At 41.7% G+C, this 21704-nt stretch overlaps 1 protein-coding gene and 1 pseudogene across 5 annotated transcripts; one reads left to right on the top strand and one right to left on the bottom strand.

The window, feature by feature from the left end:
- Positions 1 to 5405: 5405 nt before the first annotated feature.
- Positions 5406 to 12987, bottom strand: LOC110507137 (MAU2 chromatid cohesion factor homolog). 4 transcript variants are annotated; one of them, XM_021587106.3, is made up of 19 exons: positions 12292 to 12987; positions 11971 to 11988; positions 11477 to 11542; positions 11259 to 11354; positions 10799 to 10893; positions 10617 to 10644; positions 10018 to 10173; positions 9686 to 9832; positions 8809 to 8899; positions 8620 to 8723; positions 8351 to 8428; positions 8137 to 8211; positions 7938 to 8021; positions 7806 to 7855; positions 7576 to 7653; positions 7361 to 7472; positions 6911 to 7001; positions 6674 to 6801; positions 5406 to 6484 (listed from the first exon to the last, which is right to left on the bottom strand). In XM_021587106.3, exons 1-19 carry the CDS (start codon positions 12610 to 12612, stop codon positions 6410 to 6412), a joined length of 1893 nt encoding a protein of 630 aa, XP_021442781.1. In that variant the 5' UTR covers positions 12613 to 12987; the 3' UTR covers positions 5406 to 6409. The 4 variants fall into 4 exon arrangements, with proteins under 4 accessions (XP_021442781.1, XP_021442844.1, XP_021442924.1 ...); XM_021587169.3 differs by having other exon boundaries at positions 8146 to 8211; positions 11471 to 11542; positions 12292 to 12971; XM_021587249.3 differs by having other exon boundaries at positions 8146 to 8211; positions 12292 to 12893.
- Positions 12988 to 13456: 469 nt separating this feature from the next.
- Positions 13457 to 18929, top strand: LOC110507379 (mitochondrial coenzyme A transporter SLC25A42-like; annotated as a pseudogene). The gene is made up of 7 exons (XR_016482770.1): positions 13457 to 13601; positions 15453 to 15552; positions 16177 to 16202; positions 16595 to 16761; positions 16996 to 17099; positions 17292 to 17443; positions 17561 to 18929. The product of XR_016482770.1 is annotated as a mitochondrial coenzyme A transporter SLC25A42-like (transcript).
- Positions 18930 to 21704: the final 2775 nt, after the last annotated feature.

Below are 21704 nucleotides of genomic sequence, written 5' to 3'. Positions count from 1 at the left end.
TATCACAATCACACTGCAGTGATATCAATATTATCCCCCTGACTAAGTAATGCTGTGAACCTAACTCCAATCTCAAGTGAACCAAACCTAATACTGATCACCTGGGCCGATAGAAGTGTCTTCGAACTAACTAACCTTGGTGCCCTCATTAATTTAATCAGTTATGAATTCAAACATGCAAGCATATACATTGGCCAAAAGTGTGTCTTATGCCTGAACTCTCAGGTTTGATCCAAAAAAGCTAAGGGCACACAAAATCAGTGCCCTTGTCTGGCCACTGCATTCTCGAGACCAAATTTGTAGTGTGATCTCAGAAGTATTTCATAAGAATTCCAGTGGCATAGGGTTGGCATCCTCTTCTAAAGGAGTTGGTGACATTCCCTTCCTTGGATGGATCAGTGTGGGAAAACAACCTCAAGAAACAGGAGCAATTAAACCGTACCTATGCACTCTGCACAATCCATTTTAATTGGGGCCAAATGTCAAGCGATGTGTGAAGTGTCAGAAACCTGTTCTTTAGAGAAAATTGAGAAATAGTGCTTTATAGCTTCAAACCAGTACACAAAAAGAAGATGAGTCATATCAATGTCGGCACAATGTGTGACACTGGCTTAAAGCAACAAGGCACTATCAACTTAATCCCCACTGAAGTACAGGAGCAAAACAAGGAAATACCCCTCCCTGTCACGATCAACAGGACTCACTATTTGGCAGGAAGCGTCTCCTTTCAGAACTGTTTATGCTGACACTGATCACCAAACAAGCATCACTGCCCAAAAACATTTATGAACATACCTCAAATCTAACAACATATTACTTTCTAAAATGACGTACAAATTGAGAGGCTGATTCGTATAAATTGATTGCATTTTTTTGGGGTGAACAGAAATTGTTGTAAACTTGTTGAAGTGTGCAAGTCATATCAAAGGAAAGACAGCCATGACATCTGCATGGCTGACTGGTAACAAAGACTGTCATGTGACCATTACTGGCTGACCATTAGGTCGGTATTTATCCCTGCAGTAATTCACCATCAGGAGTGATTCAGCATTCCCCTGAATAAGGAACATTAAACGAGATCGACAAATCAGACGCAGCAGTCAAAGGGAAAGAGTAGTTTTACAAGTAGTATCCTCTTCTGTCCTGTGCCTGAATGATACTCTCCCCAAAATAACTCAACTCTGAATCTCATGTTGGACCCACAAGATACATGATGTCTTGTCTTGTCTTTATGGGCCCATGTATTGTACTGTGTAGTTAGTTGGGGACAATTTATTTTATGAAAGTGATATAATGATAACTATAAAGGAAATTATTCCTAAGTAACTGCACAGTACAATATGAATATAGATGACTACTGTGTGAATAAGGAGTTAAGTCAATGTATCTCTATAATATAAATGTATGTAGGCTATATAAAAGTACTGCATATTTATCACAACCCACTGAGCACAGACGTCAATTCAACGTCTACTCCACGTTGGTTCAACGTAATTTCATTGAAATGGCGAGGAAACAACGTTGATTCAACCAGTCTTTGCCCAATGGGAACATGGTAGTGGGAAAAGTCATGATGAACTCAATATAGAACTCACTTCTAATAAACACTAAGTACACTTACTGACAAACATTCCATAACACTTTGGTTGCAAATACCATGTTTATTCAGACTGCTATCCAAAAATAATTGAAAAACTGTGTAATCATTTAAAAACACATGCATTGAATAGAATATGGCAAGCACTCAAACTTTGTGTCCATATATTTGTTGTTTCCAACTGTGGTAATTTAAAAAAAATGTGAGATGTGTATTCAAAAAGGCAGATGGGTTTTTATGACAGGGCCAAATGTTACTGAAATTCACTGTCTCAAATCAGGTTTATCAAAACACAGCTCAAATGGGGGCCCTGCTGGTCCATGAAATAACTGCACTTGGTGGACAAGAAATTAAAATCTTATATTACTATTGAATTCAAAAGTTGTGCTACAAAATGATGACTAGTTGTGAAAATCCTCAGGAATTGGCTAGCAGCAGCAATTGTATTATTCATAGTGGATTCATATTAGTAAACTCAATGCATAAGGAAAATACCATCCATACAAAGTAAACCACGTTGTTAACCACAACAATCCTTAAATTCAAATAAATTATTGCGGGTGGTCATATCTGTTTGGATGCTTCTCTCTTTGTTCTTATATTTGTGTTCCAGCAGCCACCGAGTAGACTTCAGCAAGGACAACTTGGGCTTCCTCCTGGCATTTCTTTCCTCCTGTTCCTCAGTGGGGCCAAACAGTTTGGGTTCCTTTGGCCCAGTGTCTTTGGTACAAGTAGTGTGAGTGGTCATATATCTTTGGCTGCCTCTTTCTTTGTTATTCTCTTTGTGGTCCAGCAGCTGCAGAGTACCCTGGAACAAAGATGCCTCTGCCCTAGACCCGGCCTGCGTTTCCTCCTCTTCCTTAGTGGAGCAATAATACTTTTTAGCACAGTCTCCCAGCATCCTCCCATAGTATCCTTGTAAACCAATGTCACTGTTATTTATTTGGCTCAGCACTCTGTCAGCTGTCTGTAGCACGTTCTCCAGGTTCTGGTAGTCCTCTGAGAGGGCTGCAGCCACACTGCAGTGCTCCTGCTGCTGCCAATGCAGCTTATGGTGCTGCTCCTGAAGCTCTGATCGGAGGGGCTGCTACTGTGAGAGGACAGAATTGTGTTCGAAGATCCGAAATTGGTGGTCAGAGTAAAGGCTCTAGCACATGGACTTCAAGGCTTTGTTCTTTGTCTGCATGGCCCTGTACTAACTGGTCAGACTCTGAATTTTGTTCTGGAGGCCCTGGTAGTCTGCCTCAACGTCCTGGAACTTAGATTTGAGGCTGTGATGCTGAACTAGGAGGGTTTGATGTTTAGAGACCATTGTTTTCTGCTCGGAGATCAGCTCCTAGTATTCAGCAAGGAGGCTGTGATGATCCCAGAGGAGTTCCTGATGCTCACCCTCTAACACTTGGTGCTGCCACATAAGTGCTTGGTGCTGTGACTTCAGAGCCTCATATGCTGAGCTCTCTGTCTGGAGTCTCTCACTCAGCTGGACACTGTAGACTTTTGCTGTGTCCAAAGCTGACTTCAGGTCTTTGACCATGGCCTCACCATCCACAACCAGGCAGTGGCAGCGACTGCGTTCGATCTGCAGGCTGGAAGTTAGGTCACTCTGTTCTTGCTTGCTCTTTTCCAGGGCTGGACTCTTCTCATGGAATTTCTCAGCCTTGACAATCTCCGAGGCCACAGCCTCCTCCAGGTCACTGCTGACTGCTCTGGTCTCATAAAGCTCCTCCAGCACACTCTAATGCTTGGTCGCCTCAAGGTCAGCCTGGAGCTTCTGTCTTCTGATCTTTTCCTTTGATAGTTCAGAGGTCATTTTGATGGTGCTTAGACTCATTTTTGCATTTACCTGAAGGAAGGCCTTTACTTGAGCCCTCAGGTCCTGCCCTTGGGAGCTCAGATCTCACTTTTCAGAGATCCCTCTCTCTCTCTTTTAGCTGGTCACTTTGAGCTTTATCTGCAGATGTAGCAGACTTCAACTCTTATAGGTCTTTCACCATAGCTGTTTGCTCCTGCCCTGTTCCTCTGCCAGCTCAGAGGCCAGTTGGTCAGAGATTATCCTTGGTTTTGTTCTGTTCCTGATTGGCCCATCAGCTCCAGCTCCTCAGCCTCAAGCTTCTTGATCTTGCGCTGCTCCGTTTTAGTCTGATGCAATGTTGTTGCCTCTCAGCCGGAGCTGTATGTTTGTGCAATGCTCCTCTTCCAGTAAAGCCTGTAGAACAGCTTTTGCTGCCCTTTCCTTCTTCAGAACCTCCCTCTGTGCAACCAACTCTGAATCCTCCCCATGGGATGGACGTGCTGCAAGGGACAAAGATGACTTGTTCCCTTCCTCAGCAGACTTTTTCTTGCTGGTAAAGGCAGATAATGTGGAAGAGGCAGCCTGTTCCTGGACCTCCTGAACAATAGATGAGGCAGACTTCTCCTGCCTCTCCTCAACAATAGTGGTAGACTCCTTTCTCTGCCCCTCATTCTGGGGAAGCAGCATCACACAGAGGTATCTCATTTTAGTATGTGAACACTCTTAGAGCATATTTTACTCACATTAAGAATAACGGTATCATGATTCTTACCAGTGTCCTCAGGATGGAAGGGACAAGTTCTGTTCTCCACACCGTGGCTGGTTGAACCAAAGATGGCAGAGCATTTGTAGAATTTCTCCTGGACGTCCTGGACTTCCTCAACAATAGAGACAGACTTCTATTGCACTACCTCAAGGATAGAGACAGAATTATCCTGCACATCCTCAAAGATAGAGACAGACCTCCTGCACATCCTTAACAACAGAGACAGACTTATCCTGCATATGCTCAACACAGGAAGTTGGTGGCACCTTAATTGGGGAGAAAAGGCTCATGGTAATGATTGGAGTGAATCAGGGGAATGGTATCAAATATATCAAACACATGGTTTCCAGGTGTTTGATGCTATTCTATTTGCTCTGTTCCGTTCTCCCCTCAGCAGCCTCCACTGATCCTCAATGATAGAGACAGACTTCTCTGTCTGCTTCTCATCAGATTCCTAATGCAGCAACATCACATGAAACAGAGGCATCTAGTATTAATATGTTGTAGCATCTTTACTCACACTGAGAATGATTCTTACCAGCGAATTGTTAACATATAGTTCATATTGAAAATTCATAACATATTATACAAATTGATGATGGACATACACAAATTAAAAAATACCATTCCAAACATAACATATTACACTAATTTGAGTGTCCCAGATTTTCGTTTACTATGCCTGCGTTTACACAGGCAGCCCACTTCTGATCTTTTTCTCACTCTGTTTTTTGACCAGTCAGATCAGCTCTGAAAAAGTGTCGATGTGAAAAGCTCTGATGTGATTGGTCAAACAACCAATTAGTGGAAAAAATATTAGAATTGGGCTGCCTGTGTAAACACAGCCTTTGTTGAAGTGGTTGCAAAAATGTTTGTTCTATGTATGATTACAAAAATAATTTGAGAATACATGGAATGGTGCAAAGTGAAAACCTATTATTGAATGAAGCATCTGCCAGGCACATTCCCTTTTCTGATTATTCTTTTCATTGCTCCCGTTTGCCCAGTTTCACTTTAGTCTTGATGCACACACAGCACGGCATTATGCAGGGAGTTGGGGCTCAATCATTTAGAATTAAATTAACTCAGTGAATTGCATTCTCATCTATAGATCATGTGGACATAAATATATTTCATAGTTATCATGGTATGAAATCATTATATGCTACTTGTATGCATGTTGTATTTTCAGTACATTTGTCAGATAGCTAAGATCACCCCACTGACAATCATTTTCAAACAATGCAAAATTAAGGTTGCAAATACCATGTTTATTCTGACTTTTCTCATAAGAATTATTAAAATAAGCAATAAAAGTATAAGCATTGAATAGAATATGGCAAGTACTCAAGCTTCTGATGTGTCTGCTCATTAAGATCGACATAAATACTTTAAAAAGCATTTAGTTGGAGTACTACATCGGAGAGTTTAAAATTCATTACACACTTGACTAAATTTACGTTATAAAATGTCACTGTACAATAAAGGTTTCGTATGTGGCATATCGATATAATGTATTGTCAAGAAAACCCTTAACTAGAACTATAAAGACAAATTCTAATATTACAAATGGTAGCATAGATTTTTTTCATCTGAGGTTCCTTGTATGTTCATAAAATGTCCAACTTCATGATCTATGGAACTTAAATTAACTATAGTTCATATGTACAGAAAACAGATGAGTTTGTGATGCATCTTGCTAATCTATGAAAGGCCAAATATGACAAAATCTCTCAAAGCAGGTTTTTCAAAGAAAAACTCAACAGGGACACCTGCTGTTCCATTAAGTAACTGCACTTGTACATTCAATTATTTCGCTATTCTCGCTTGCAGTCTTTCAGCAAGAAATTCAAACCCTTGAGCTCAACAACACTACCCATTTAACATTCAGATCCATGTCCAAACTTAGCATGAAACAAAACATGTTACTGGTTCAATACATGAGAAGTGATGCCAATTGTACCTACACTAATTCATGAGGATGGGATGGTACAAAACAATGAAGCTGTGAAAATCTTCAGCAGATGGTTAGCAACACGTGTAGAGTAAATCAATATCAGGAACTTCCATGCATGAGGAGAAATTGCATTCATACAAAGAAATGCTGAAAAAAAACATGAATAACTTATTCATATAACTGCTACAATGTTCACACTCCCCCTCAAATTTTCCTAAGACAGAAAGAAACTATGGTTCCATTCTAGACATCTTTGAGGCCAGAAGGAAGGCAGCCCTTGTGTTACGAGCCTGGTGCTCATAGCAGGCTGGCCAGGCTGGACGTTGGGCCGTTCTGGGCTTGAAATTGCCCAGGTGGTGGGCCGTCCGTCCACTGTCACAGAGAAGAGAGAGACAGATTTGTTAATTACCCATCTAAGCCAGACAGACAGTCATACAGACGGATAGAGAATACAAAAGGACAGACAGAAAAACACAGCGAAACAAGCTATATAATCAATCTATAAACCACAACTTTGATGGCAGTAATAATGAAAGATAAAAAGTGAACATGGATACGTACGCTGATGAGGTTGTGTTCGGGGAGGCTGCAGGCAGCGATGTGGTCTTGGAGAAGCTGCTGCGAGAAGTTCTGGTGCATCTGAGCTGCTTCATGGGCATCTATGGTGTTTCCCAGGGCCTTATTCAGATCTACAGGGACAAGACAAAAACAATGTGGTCAAGGAAACATACTCAAATACTTACTAAGCCTAGTGGGGAGCTCAAACCAAAGAAAGAAAATGTGCAGGTGTGGGCGTACCTTTTAAAAGGGCCGAGGACCACAGCTGGACAGACATGTCAGGGATCTTGCTGGCCAGCTGCATCGCTGGAACCACCATGTTGTTGCTCTCCTGGAGGAAAACAACAACATATTGTTATGCAACCTACCGAAGCTAAATATTTTGCCGCAAACACGTTGAATAAAATGTATAAACAGTACGACATGGGAAAAAAAAGGTTAACATTTGTATATGGGACACAGGCACACATTTTTTGTTGTTATTATTTTTAGTATATCGTTGTATTTTAAATTTGTGTGACCTTGTTTCCTTGTCTATCAGTATCTTGTTACTTGTGGACCCCGGGAAGAATAGCTGCTGCTTCAGCAAAGGCTCATGGGGATCCGAATATACCAATAAATAAACCAACAGTGGCAGGGTAGACGTTTCTGGCAAAAGATCCATTTGTGACCATTGTGGAGTGATCTTACCCTGTGGTTTCCCAGTACATAGAATATATGGCCTAGCAGAACAAGTGAGCAAGCTGTCAGTCTATTCAGGTCCTCCGCGTTGGACATCTTCAAAGTTTCTCTAAGGAACCGTCTGCAATAAGAATATCATCACGAAATGATTATTTCCCAATTCCCACTGAAAGGTTTAGGAACTTATGGGACACTTCTCAGTAAAATAGTTGGGGGAGACTTACTTGGCCTCGTTGTAACGTCCTTGAAAAAAGGACAAGAGTCCTCGGATGTAGAAGGCTGCAGCGCGGAGACAGTGAGAGCTGCAACACAAACACACATCAGTCAACTCGAAGTCAATACACCTCCTCACCAACAGGCTGCACACGTAACCTTAAAAAATAATGTATTTGGCTCTGATGAGCAAGATTAAGTAACCATTAAAATCTCTGTTATGCAATACACGCTTACACACCTCACAGGAAAGTTGTGATCAGGGTTTATCCTCTCAAGGAGACTGTAGAGCTTTAAAAGAAAGAACAAAGTTAATACAGTAGACAATAATTTATTTAGAGTAGAAATGAATAGTGTGTGTGTGTCTACCAACCTCCTGGTGTCTGTTTCCTTCCCTGATGTAGACGCTGGCCAGGTTTGTTACAATGAACGCCCACAGCTCCTGGTGTGTGGTTAGCTGGAAAGAAAACACACATATTTACTCACCATCACTATCACAAATGTGACAATGTAAAACATATTAAACACATGCAGACATAAACCCGTATAATAAGCTTAGCGTTACGACTTACGTCACTTACCCGCAAAGCGGCGGTGAACTGTGCCTCTGCATTGTCCATACAGTTGACAGATATGCAATACAGGCCCTGAGAAATGGAACAGCATATACACAAAGTTAAGTGTTTTAGAGATACAGTAGTCCCAGTTACAGAAGTGGGGTGGTAACTGTTATTCAAGGCAGTGAATTGAGGGTATGTCTTCTGGGTGAAGGTTTAAAATACTCACTAGTAGAGTGTGAAGCTGGGCAGCGTGATTGGTGAATAACCTGGGGGACTGTTGGCACAGTTGGCAGACCTGGGAGATCTGGGATACGGGGAGAAAAAGTAATCATCCTCATAAATGACATGGGCATGAAAATGCCGGTCATATAGTTCTGTAGCTACTTTGATTAAACTTTTAACATTCCACTATAACTTCACACAGTGTTGCATTTCAGAGTAAATGAGTAAAGTTGAACAGAAATAAAAGTGGGTCAACAGTTGGTTCTATACTACCTCTTGTAATGCGGTGGCCTTGTGACCAGTGACTAGCCGGCACATGATGATGTGCTCCAGCAGAATGACCTGGAAAGTGGAGAGGATGGGACTGCTGTCCAGCACTGAAATAGAGGGGAGTCAAGAATACCTTTTAGACAACAGTGAGTGTTAAACAGAGGTGAGATAAGTGTGCTTCAAATCACATACTTTTTAGTTTCTCAAGCTGCATGAGTGCTTTGTCTGTGTATTTCTGTGCCTTCTCCAAATACCCTGCTTGCATGGAGTGCATGACAGTCACCTGGAACATATAGAGAACAGGGTTATTACCAGGGTTGGGGAATATCTGATTATATGTAATCAGCTATGTAATCAGATTTTATAGTCATTTGTAATCCATTACCAGCAAAAATATTGTAATCAGATTACAGATACTTTTGTAAAAAAATAGATGATTACCTCATGGATTACTTTCTGTTTTCTCAATGACAAATTCAGCATTGAAAAAAGGTTTGTTCCACCTGAGCGAGTCTGACCACTAATGATGACACACCAAATGCGTTTGATGGATGCTTTTTGTCTTCTTCTAATGCCTCTTAAGGGGCAAGTTATCAGATTACATTAGAGTTTGGGTAATCCAAAAGTTACGTTACGGACTACAATTTTGGACAGGTAATGAGTAACTAACGGATTACATTTAGTAAGTAACCTACCCAACCCTGGTTATTACTAAGGCTGTGACAATACCAGTATTGCAATAGTTTATCCATGGCAAAAATGAAAACACGAAGCAGACCTTTAAGAATCTGCTGTATGTAGAATATTGTGTGCAATAGCTTGGAAAATAAATACATTTTACTCTGGATGAAAACATGATGATGTTTGTTTACAAGATTAGTAAAGACTTTAAATCCACATTGTGTTTTGTTTACCATCGGGATACTGGGATCATTCCTGCCCTAGTTATTACCATGTAACATGTTGATATTACCACAATATAGCCATCCAATCCTTTCAGATCTGCACAAGTATCTAGGGCAGAATCAGTCCTCAGGCATCAGGTGAATGAGGAAGAGATTGGGCTCACCAGGTAGACGAGAACACACATGTGCTCTTTGGGCAGCCAGTGGAAGAGGTCAGCCGGGTTACTGGGCAGGATCTCATCGTCGTGGAGTGTAGAGATAGTCTGGATGCACTGCTGCAGCTGCTTCAGACAGGGCTTCACACTCTTCACCTGCAGCACCAACGTAAGGAAGGGGTGGGTCACTATCAATGCAACTTACTTAACAATTACGATACAAACTAGAGGGAAAGTATTTATTTTTTAACAGGGGTGCGCCCCTGTTGTCATAGGTGTCCTTAATTCACTGTCCTTGACAAGCGTTGTGCACCCTGGTCTTGGCCAAGAGGAGTCCTTACCTGTCCAGCGTCCAGGTAGTGTGTGACCTGCAGCACCAGAAAGAAGACCCTGAGAGACTCTTTCTGGATGGGGTTTCCCTGCCAGTTCTCTACGATGGTCCCACACAGGGTGAGCAGAGGGTGCACCTCCCCCAGCTTCCTCTCCATCAGTAGGAGCTGATACACAGGACAAAAAGACACCTTATGGTAAAGACTATCCAGTGCAAAAGTATTTTTTATTTACATCCTTTAAAAGGGATATTTTGGGATTTTGGCAATGAGACCCTCCCCAGAGTCAGATGAACTCGTGGATACCATTGTTATGCTTCTGTGTGCAGTTTGAAGGAAATTGCCAACTTGTGCTAGCGCAAAGACGGGAAGGAAGTCTATGGTATATTGGGAAACTACCTCTAACTTCCTCCATTCTGGACGCAGAGACATAAAAATTGTATCCACAAGTTCATCTGACTCTGGGGTAATAGATAATGGGCCTCATTGCCAAAATCCTGAAGTATCCCTTTAAGTGCATAACATACTCAAGATATATGTTTACCCTTATTAAATGCAAAAGACAGCCATTAAAAATCATGCATTTTTATAACAAAGAATTTGAGACTTACCATTCCTTTACTCAGGAGAAACAACGCTCTGTGAAAGCATACATCACCTATTCAGTCTATCGTTATAGGAAAATGTAAAATAAGTCTATTGGAGGGCATGTTTAATAACATCGCTCTTGTTTCAATGATGAATCAATGTGGACATAAAAAGTAAATGGTTCATAGCATCAAGGTTACAGTACCTGGTATATTCCGAGCCCACCACTCTGGCGTACTCAGCACCGACACCCAGGAGGTCACATGCAGACACAAGATCCTTCTCTAGAGTGTGCAGTTGCTGATAGGGTAAAAAAAAAAAAAAGAAGAGAAATTCAATGCATTGCAATGTATCAGTCTACAATCAAACATCCAACAGAAAGGTGCCGTCTTTCAGATGGGACATTAAACGGGTGACCTAACTCTCTGTGGTCACTAAAGATCCCATGGCACTACCGTAAGAGTAGGGGTGTTAACCCTGGTGCCCTGGCTAAATTCCCAATCTGGCCCATTCATCCCCCCTCCTTTCCCCTATAAGTATTCCTCAGGTCATGGCTGTAAATGAGAATGTGTTCTCAGTCAATTTACCTGGTAAAATAAGGCTTAAAAAAAATATACAACTATTCAGTTCAGTCAGTATTTACAATAAAGAACGACACAACGTACCGCCAGTTGAAACAGCAGGCGGCAGTGCCAATAGGGAGTCTGCTGTGAGATCTGAATTGCCTTTCGCAGTAAAGGCTTTGCAGAATCCACCAGATTCTGAAAACAGAACATACCGTGTCATAACGACTCAACCTTACACTTGCATATAAACATGATTTTCAAATGGATCTCCAGACAGCAAAAGATTTCAAATGTATTTTAGCTTTATTTACCGGTACCTGCTGACAGTAGAGTTCTGATAAAAGACTTGCAGCCTCAAATTTAACATCTTCAAACTGTGGGATCTAAGATATTCCATGAAGGAAACCTCATCAAATCAAAGTATATTGGTCGGGTACACAGATTTGCAAATGTTATCACTGGTGCAGTGAAATGCTTGTGTTTCTAACTCCAACATTGCTGTAATAATACCTAGCAAAACGCACAATCTTGACATGTAATTTGACTACTGAGATGTGCTTGGAGCAGCAAACACATATCTGAGAAATGTTCTGAAGAATTGCACATTGTAATGCTAGTTGGTAATATACTATACGCCATTTAGCAGACGCTTTTATCCAATGCGACTTACAGTCATGCATGCATACATTTTACGTACGCATATCGAACACACAACCCTGGCAGTGCAAGCGCCTAACTCTACCAACTGACTAAGCTCTGTGTTGGTCTCCAGCTAGTGTTGGGGTTGAAACCATATCAATGAAAAGGATACTTGTTGTGAGATGAACCACTAAAAAAAAGAGAGATATTAGAGCCAAAAATACACATTATGGATGCATAACTTAGTCAAAGTAATCAACTGTTAGCAACTTGTAAAAACACAGTGAAGCTAGCTAACGTTACAGTAGAAGCAAAAGGACTGGCGGCTAAAATATCACGCGAGCTAACTAACAAATACTATTCTGAATGCAATTACATATGAATGAAATTATCAAAAGCTAGCAATACAACTTTTTCCCATTTGACTATAGGAGACGCCGATGAACGCATCTCTGACTCCATCCTCGAGCTTTCTCAAACTCTCCCTCCTCACCGCTTTCTCCAAGTGGCTCCGCGCGAGCTCGCTGTTCTTCGTATGATGATAGAGGACCGAGCCTAGTTGAAGATGAGTTCTTGCCTCAACCCTTTGCGGAGGTTTAAACTGGAAAACAGCTTGAAGACAATGTACACACAGACGAATTTTGGGTGGACTTGAGGTGCGGAAATGTTCTGCAAAGCCGAGAAGGGCGAGGTACCAAGATTCCGGGGCCTCTACGTTGGACGCCATTTTTCCAATAACAACAACCATTGAGCACCGTGTCACCCTCGCGTGTTTTCGACTACAAGCGATATCTTTGTTTTTTAAAACATCCATGGTACTTGTAGTCCAAAACAAGTACGTACCGTAATAATCTATATTTGTAGTCCAAAACAAGTACGTGCCGTACGTGCTATAATAATCTCGTGAGCGAGAAGAACTCCAATATTCTTTTGGCAGACAACACCTAGAATTAAACCACCGCCTTTCTCAATTTGGGAGAATCGTCAATCTAGTCAAAACCTCGTCAACGGTGTGAAAGACTGACGAATAGACGGCGGTGTTGCAAAACCACAGAGATTGACCCAACAACAGCAAACAAACAAGGAAATGTGGACGGAAGACGACAGTAGAGTTAACCATTGAATGTGAAATCATTTGGAAGGTTTGCCAGATCTTCATCAAACACACACAGTAAACCAGATTAAAGGTGAGGGAATTGTTATGCGCATTAATTTCAGCCTGGTGTGCAGCAATGTTTACATTTTCCTTGCATTGATTGATTATGATAAGAGTGAGTACTTATGTCACTCTGAATCCCAACATTACTTATTTGTAATACATATCTTAAATGGGTAGCTCCAGTTTAGATCCCTGTAATATGGATATCTTCCATCCAGATGTATATATCGTAGAGTTGAATAAACTCAGCTATATAAAATGTACATTTATTCAATGTGAAGCTATAAATGGATTATAATGGGTCATTTCGATCTACTGTTTTACAAGTAAAATGTATGATATTATATATTTATATTTGGCTACATCTAATGCTTTGCAAGTATAGAAGTTGATACATTTCCAATAACTGTATTTAACAGCATATTTAATAATGGTGACACAGAGCTCATCTATGAAGAAGGAGTGTTTGTTGTTTTCACTATTTTTATGTCTCCTGCAGTGGATTGTCTCGTGTTGGCTGACTGATTGCCATAGATAGGCCTACTGGTTGTTGTGGTCAAGGGCACACATGGCCCATACAGTGCAGGACCACCAGAGAGCACTGCCCCAGGCTGCTGTCTCTCCCTCCCTCCAGCCATGCTAAAGTGAGTCCCCCTCAGCTCCCAGCCCCTACCTCGAGGGTTTTCCCTGAAGCAGAGTTGCATTTGACAGTTGTGGCTGCTTTGCGTGATGTATTGTTATCTCTACCTTCTTGCCCTTTGTGCTGTTGTCTGTGCCCAATAATGTTTGTACCCTGTTTTGTGCATCTACCATGTTGCGCTGCTGCCATGTTGTGTTCCTGCCATGTTGTGTTGCTACCATGTTGTTGTCATGTTGTGTTGATACCATGCTGTGTTGTCATGTGTTGCTGCCATACTTAGGTTTCTCTTTATGTAGTGTTGTGTTGTCTCTCTTGCCGTGATGTGTGTTTTGTCCTATATTTTTATTTAATTTATGTTTTTAATCCCAGCCCCCATCCCTGCATGAGGCCTTTTGCCTTTTGGTAGGCCGTCATTGTAAATAATAATTAGATCTTAACTGACTTGCCTAGTTAAATAAAGGTTAAATAAACTAATTCCAGCCAGGCAGGTCTGCATACCACATAACTGTTTATAGCAGGATCATGCAGGTCAGGACCATACAGCTGAAGGCTGCCAAACATGTTTACCACAACAGCCAGTAAGTAACCTTGGGTTAGCATGGGAGATCCTGGCACATGGGTAATGTGGCTAAAGTGGACTAGACTAGATCTTTATTTATTGCTAAGTAGTACATAATGGCACTGGCAACATTAGTCATCACCACTGTTTTGCAAGTTCTTCAATTGCCCAAGAGAGCAACAAAGAGCACTACAGAAGTTGGTCAAGTCAAAACTTGCCAGCCTATGCATTGCTGCTGGGCTCCTTTCAAATTCCCAGTGTGCCCTCAAAATATGTGTCTCCACCTGCATCCCAAACACACCGTATCAGAGAATTGATTGTTTCCAACTAGCTTGTACAGCCTCCAAACACACCCTGACCCTTGACTGTCTCTAAGCTCAGGGGTCACTGTCAACGCTGATACAGACGACTGACACACACATACATACATAAACACAACACATACTCAGATGTAGCTGCTTTTCTTGAAGCATCTAGGTCCAGCTGAGGGTTTATCTCCACCTTTAGTTAGAGGCAGGGAAAAGCTGTTTGCACGTGTATATTTGCCATTCTCTTTCTGGGTTATAATGGGAGTGCTGTGCATGAGGTTAGCCTACAAGATACAATGACATCATGGTGCATTACTACTCTGTATTATGACTATAAGAACATATTGTGGCGCAGCGGTCTAAGGCACTGCATCTCAGTGCTAGAGGCGTCACTACAGACCTTGGTTTGATTCCAGGCTGTATCACAACCGGCTGTGATTGGGAGTCCCATAGGGTGGCGCACAATTGGTCCAGCGTCGTCTGGGTTAGGGTTTGGCTGGGGTAGGCCATCATTGTAAATACAAATTTGTTCTTAACTGACTTGCCTAGTTAAATAAAATAAATATATATTTTATTTATTTTATTAGTTATACCATTTTAAATATTGATTACTGCACTGTTGGGTTGAGGTCACAAGTTAAGCATTTCACTGTACTTCTGCATGTGACAATAAAACTTGAACATGAAGAAATGTGTAAATGGTGGCGAGGTTTACTAAAGTCTACTGTAAAGTGCGTTATGAATCTGCAGAAAGACAGTTCAGATTACACTCTGGCAGTCCAGGCACATAAGAAACCTTAAGCCTACATGTGTTTCCATCTGATACTTTTAGCCTATATCTGCAGCCAGTGATAATGCCATGTTAGAGTCTCCATTACTGCAAGGGTGTGACTTATGGAGTATGTTTTTGACTGATATCATTTCAAAGTGTGTTTGTCTTTAGTGTCCTGTATGAAGTTGAGTACTCAGTGTTTCTTTCTGTGTGCAGAGATTGCCAGTGTTGGACACCCTGCTATGTGGAGTGTTCGCAGGTGCTGTGGCAAAAACAGTCATAGCCCCCCTGCACAGAACCAAGATCATCTTCCTAGGTAAGTCCATTTCTCTGGAAGAACATGCATTAGGAATACAAAGTAGGGGTTCCCTTCGGAAATACTTATTTCATTGTTAGTATCTTTACCAGTTATTATGCCTTAATACATATTTCATTGTTAGTATCTTTACCAGTTATCATGCCTTAATACATATTTCATTGTTAGTATCTTTACCAGTTATTATACCTTAATACATATTTCATTGTTAGTATCTTTACCAGTTATCATGCCTTAATACATATTTCATTGTTAGTATCTTTACCAGTTATTATGCCTTAATACATATTTCATTGTTAGTATCTTTACCAGTTATCATGCCTTAATACATATTTCATTGTTAGTATCTTTACCAGTTATTATGCCTTAATACATATTTCATTGTTAGTATCTTTACCAGTTATTATACCTTAATACATATTTCATTGTTAGTATCTTTACCAGTTATTATGCCTTAATACATATTTCATTGTTAGTATCTTTACCAGTTATCATGCCTTAATACATATTTCATTGTTAGTATCTTTACCAGTTATTATACCTTAATACATATTTCATTGTTAGTATCTTTACCAGTTATTATGCTTATTATTATTGATACTTATTTTCTTCCTCCTGCTTTAGTGTCCTCACAAAAATTCTCTGCTAAGGTGAGTCTATTACACGTCTCCTATATAACTTGCATTACACTAAATAAAGATGTACTTGATGTTTAGTATGCATGCTGCCAAACGGGTGAATCCTAATTTCTACTTAAATAAAACAATTCACCTAGTCTCCCATTGACTTCAATGCATGACTAAGGGAAAAAGTTAGGATTTGCCCCAAGGTGTGTTGAGTTAGTGTTAAAGGGATACTACGCTTAAGCCATTGTTCTACTTATCCAGGATCAGATGAATTAGTGGATACCATTTTTATGTCTCTGTATCCAGTATGAAGGAAGTTAGCGGTAGTTTCGTGGGCGAACGCTAACCAGCGTTAGCGCAATGACTGGAAGTCTACAGGTTCAGTAGCATTATTGTGTTGCTGTGTGTGCACCCAGGAAGCCTTCAGACTCATATATTGTACGTACATGAAAGATGGCTTCCTCAGCCTGTGGAGGGGCAACTCTGCCACCATGGTGCGAGTCATCCCCTACGCTGCCATCCAGTTCTGCTCCCATGACCAGTACCAGGGAATACTGGGGAGATACTACGGCTTCCAGGGAAAGTGAGTAGAGTACCCATCGGTGTAAAGAATCACAAATACACACACTGTTTAATGTAGCACCATTTGACCTCTTGTGGTCTCCATCAGCCTCCAAAGCAACTCTTCAGTGATCGTTCTTGAACAGAACAAACCATTTTCTCTACTGTGACAATTCCTAATAACACAATGATACGCATTCATTGTAGAAAACATAGATGTTCTGTAACATGATGGAATCCATCTGGTCTTTTTCAGAGCCCTGCCTCCTTTTCCACGTTTCCAGGCAGGATCATTGGCTGGCACCACGGTGGTCATGCTCACCTATCCCCTGGACATGGTGCGGTGACACCCAGGCAAATGTAGGGCACTCCGATAACGCTCGTCATTTTCTATCTTTAAATGTAAAAACATACCTGCATGTGGCTCCCCTTTGCACACTTGTTCAGTGTTCAACAGGCATGTACTTTAAGTTAGTATAGGTCATATTACTATCCTAATCAATATTCTTATAGGTTAATATCCTTCTCTTATCGTTCTTGTTTCGGTTGCAGGTACAGCAACATCATGCACGTTTTTGTGAGCATCACGCAGGAGGAGGGCATAAAGACCCTGTACAGAGGCTTCTGCCCGACCATCTTGGGAGTGATCCCGTACTCAGGAATCACCTTCTTCACATACGAGACCCTCAAGAAACTGCATGCAGGTACAGACTTTAAAAAAATTATAATTATCTTTATTGGATAATCAACTTTTTAATGAAGGGCTGAGATTCACTTAAATTGATCCCTCTCTTTCTCTCTCCTCCCATCCCTCTCTCCAGAGAGAACTAGGCGGTCCCAGCCATACTCCTACGAGCATTTGGTGTTCGGCCAGTCGGCCTCTTCCCCGCTGGACATGGTTCGCCGACGCATGCAGACGGCCAGGGTGACGGGCCAACAGTACGGCAGCGTCCTGGGCACCATGAAGACGATCGTGGTGCAGGAAGGGGGGGTGCGTGGACTCTACAAGGTCCTCAGTATGAACTGGATCAAAGGGCCAATCGCTGTGGAGGTCAGCTTCACCACCTTTGACCTTATGCACAACCTACTGCACAAGATGCACCAGCTGGGATATTTCACACACTGAGCCAGCAGGGGGAGCCAGAGAAGAAGCTCACTGTTGGGACCAGTCATTCGCTCACAGGGACTAGCACGGGCGCAACATTCACTGGGGACAGAGGGACATCCCGATACAAAATAAGGCAACGGTGTGCTTTAGGACGAGCGGTCGGGTAGGCTGGTTGGAGTGTTTTTCTGACTGGATTTTTTTTTAAGTACAAAAAATATGTCTCCCGCACTTCTAAAACCAAAGTTGTGCCCCTGGGGACTAGAATGGCAATAATATACCAGATCTGTCTACTCACAATATGGATCCTCTCAGTAGGCCTATGCACTCTACATGTCAAATAGGAATTCTAAGGAGAGGGTGGTACTGGACAGACAGGAGGAGGCAGAAGCTGTCAGTTTATTTAAACGCACATCTGTATTAAGCACGCACAGCCAGACCCCCACTCCTGCTGTTGATGGATGGAGTGTCTGCACTAGGGCCAAAATAAGTGTCCTCAAACTGGGTAGATGTGTGCAGATGTTTGCAATATGAGAGGTATGACAATGTGAAAGATTTTTTGTTTCGAGGCCTGATCCTTGTTTGAGATTGGGGTATTATGTTGGCACGGGCACATTTTAAAGGCCCAACACAGCTGTTTTTATATCCATATCAAATCATTTGGGTAACAATTGAGTACCTTAATGTAATATATTTCTATTATAATGGGCAAATATTGCTTTTTAGCAAAAAACTATTTCTCAAGAAGAAGTTTGCTAGGACTGTCTGTTAGTGGTCTGAGTGGGGAGGGGAAAACTGAAAACTAACTGTTATTGGCAGAGAGGTTTGGAACTCTCGTTGTTACTATTGGTCTATTAACTAATTTTCTGCATGTTGATTTGAGCATGGAAAGCCAAAATTCCCGCCCATGCAAACCTGCTGGTTATAAATTCCTGTGTAGATTATGGCTGGTTGGTAAACATTCAGAAAATATCACTGATAACATTTTCACACTTCTATAGTGTTAGTTTCATCAGCTGTTGTACAATATGATATAAACACAGGAAAAACAGAACTGTACTTGAAATAAAATATTTTTTTCGTAACAGTATCTCTATTTGTCCATAAGGTGGAGCCAAGTGATCAGCAAACTGAAAGCTGGCCTATTCTAGAGTGAAATATTCTAGTTAAGTATGCTGAAAAGTCAAGTCATAACTGCTAAGCCTAAAATAAAATGGGCAAAATTCTAGATCATTTATAGTATTTGGTTTCAAAATCTGTCATTTTATTTGATATATTTTGATATATATATATTGATATATTTGATCCTATCCTTTACGGCTATACCTCTGAGACGATGCAGCCACAGAGAGACAGTGGGTTGATGTAAATAAGCATCACTAGTTGTCAGTATCCCCTGGTGAACCTCAGGTTAGCCCCTGATGGGACATAGTTCAGCTTCTGATTACACCCTGCCTTACCTTGACCTTCACATTGGTCGCCGTGGGGTTTGAGTAGGATCATTGTTGAAACTATACCTTTTTACACATTTATACACCCACTAATGTGCAGAACAAATCCTCTCACACGAACACTTTCTATTTTATTTCATAAATGTTTTATTTTCAATATACTGGTTGGATTTCCTACATATTACTATGTCAATGTAGTTGAGTGCAAACCCACGCCACTCTTTCTAGTGCCACAGAATATCTGCTGTTTAGTCAAGTCATGCACCATTTTATAGAATTTTCAACCTTGAGTTCTTTCTTTGATATAAATGTTTTTATTCCCCAAAGCTTTTTACCAAGCTTAACAATTATGAGTCAACCTGTGAGGTGCCACAATGTCAGGGCAGAACTGAATTGGCATTTCACTTAAGGGCATACCCGCACAAGCACAGATAACCATTGAAGATATCTCAACTCATTTTAGGAGATAAAAAAATAAAAAAAAAATGTAAAACAACAATGTTAGTAGTCCCTTAAATTACCAGGAAGTTCCAGGTGCTCCTACCCAAATGTTACTATTACTTTCTGAACAGCTAAATAATACCTTCACAGTGTCATATCTTGCAATCTTTTATTTGACAAATGCATTTGCTTCAGTGTGCTTTGGCCAGCCAGTTCACTCTATCTATTGCTCATGCTCCTCAAAGTATGGTGAGGCGATATTGTGCTCAATGTGGAGCCACCAGTTAATGATACACACCAGTGGATGTGATCCTGGGTGTCTGCTGCCACCTGACAGACCAATTGACCGACCCTGTGTCTCTGCTTCTCAGCCTTTCTGCCTCAGTCTCATCCTCCCTCTCTCTGACCTTGTCTCTCTGCCTCCCTGTCTTTCTGCCTTCCTCCCTCCCTGTCTCTCTGCCTCGTCCTGCCTGTCTCTCTGCCTCCCTGTCTCTCTGCCTCCCTGTCTCTCTGCCTCCCTGCCTCTCTGTCTTTCTGCCTCCCTATCACTCTCCATCCCTGTCTCTCTGCCTCCCTGTTTCTCTGCCTCCCTCCCTCCTTCTGCCTGTGACCTTGACTGTGAATTCTGGGATACCCTGCCACCCAACAGTGAGCAGCCAACCTGGGAGCGCCACAATCTAAACAATAGAACTGTGCAATAAAATGGACTGAGGGGGCCTGGGATTGTGAGAGTGGGACGGGGACAGAGATTCATGTTGGAGGCGTGGTTGCCATAGGTACCTGGAACCATGCCAGAGAGGAGAAGAATGTATTTTCATGTATTCAAATCTTGCATGAATAATTAACTATCCAGCCCTGGAACGCAGGCAGCAAACAATGGCAGTTTAAACATCTGCACCCTGGTCCTCTTTCCCCTTGTATCCCATGGCTGTGTGGGAGAAGTGAGGAGGTTATACTGGGAGGTACGCTGCTTGGAAATGCATTTGATTTGAATGTGTTAAGATGGAGGATACATGTCTGGTTAATATTGTTTCCCACGTAATAATACAACGGCTGTGGGTGCCTTTCCAGGTGTAGGTTCATTGGGTGCACCGCGATCCCTCAAAAACAATCGGATTTTGACACATGCCACATTACCAGGTTTAGATGTTTAAATGGAGCAATGTGAAACAGTTCACTTTGAGCTTATACCCAGACAAGAGCGTACTGGCTCAATAGAGGGGGAGAATCTGGCTGCCCATCAGTGCAGTCAGACAACCCTGTGGCACTGCAAAGGCATTCTGGGAAAGATCCTGCTGCAGTCACTTTGATAGCCAGCCACTGTCAGGTTCACAAGCGCCTGTTCCGACAGCAGCTTTCATAAATTCCACCGCATTAAAATGCCTAGAAAGATATTATAGGGACATAAATAGCCTTGTAAACATATCCAGTTAAAACCCTCTAAAACAGAAAAAAGGACAGCGAGAAAAAATATAAAATCATCATAACGCACAAGACAATAAAGCCTCAGTCAGGAATGTAAGCTCAATCAATCCCTTCATTCACAGAGGCAATATTCTCAAGTGTTATAGAATGTTGCCTCCCCCACAGCCCCAGCCCACTCTCCCTACCTCAGTCGTGTTCATTTTATAAGATACAGCATATTGCCACTTATCATCTGGCAGTGTTGTAAAAGCACTGAGGTCACTGCATTACGGAGCTGCTGGGCTCAATAATTCCATTAGAGGGCGTGTTCAGGCTACGCTGGGCTCCATACCACTGCTCCAAGTGCATGGGAGGGGCCACACTCACAAATGGAAACTCCCTCACTAGTCTACAACTAAACCACACATACATCTAGTTATATACCCCCAATCACTCTTTCATTTTTAATTTCCCTCTCTCTGATGCACGCATGCATGAAAAGACACACACACACACACACACACACACACAACACAACACAACACAACACAACACACACACAAA

This window comes from Oncorhynchus mykiss, chromosome 1 (assembly GCF_057628025.1).
Source record: "Oncorhynchus mykiss isolate SJ-2025 chromosome 1, ASM5762802v1, whole genome shotgun sequence".
NCBI classification, from domain to species: domain Eukaryota; kingdom Metazoa; phylum Chordata; class Actinopteri; order Salmoniformes; family Salmonidae; genus Oncorhynchus; species Oncorhynchus mykiss.
The sequence above is the reverse complement of the archived record's forward strand: the minus strand, read 5'-3'. Positions and strand labels throughout refer to the sequence as shown.

What these genes read in the sequence shown, in the direction of transcription:
- LOC110507137 (XM_021587035.3), bottom strand. Translation starts at nt 12,612, where the DNA reads ATGGATGTTTTAAAAAACAAAGATATCGCTTGTAGTCGAAAACACGCG. An exon ending in CCCAGCTTCACACTCTACTA is followed by an intron (nt 8,212 to 8,350) that starts GTGAGTATTTTA and finishes TCCATTTCTCAG; the next exon opens with GGCCTGTATTGCATATCTGT. An exon ending in ATGTACTGGGAAACCACAGG is followed by an intron (nt 7,002 to 7,360) that starts GTAAGATCACTC and finishes GTTTTCCTCCAG; the next exon opens with GAGAGCAACAACATGGTGGT.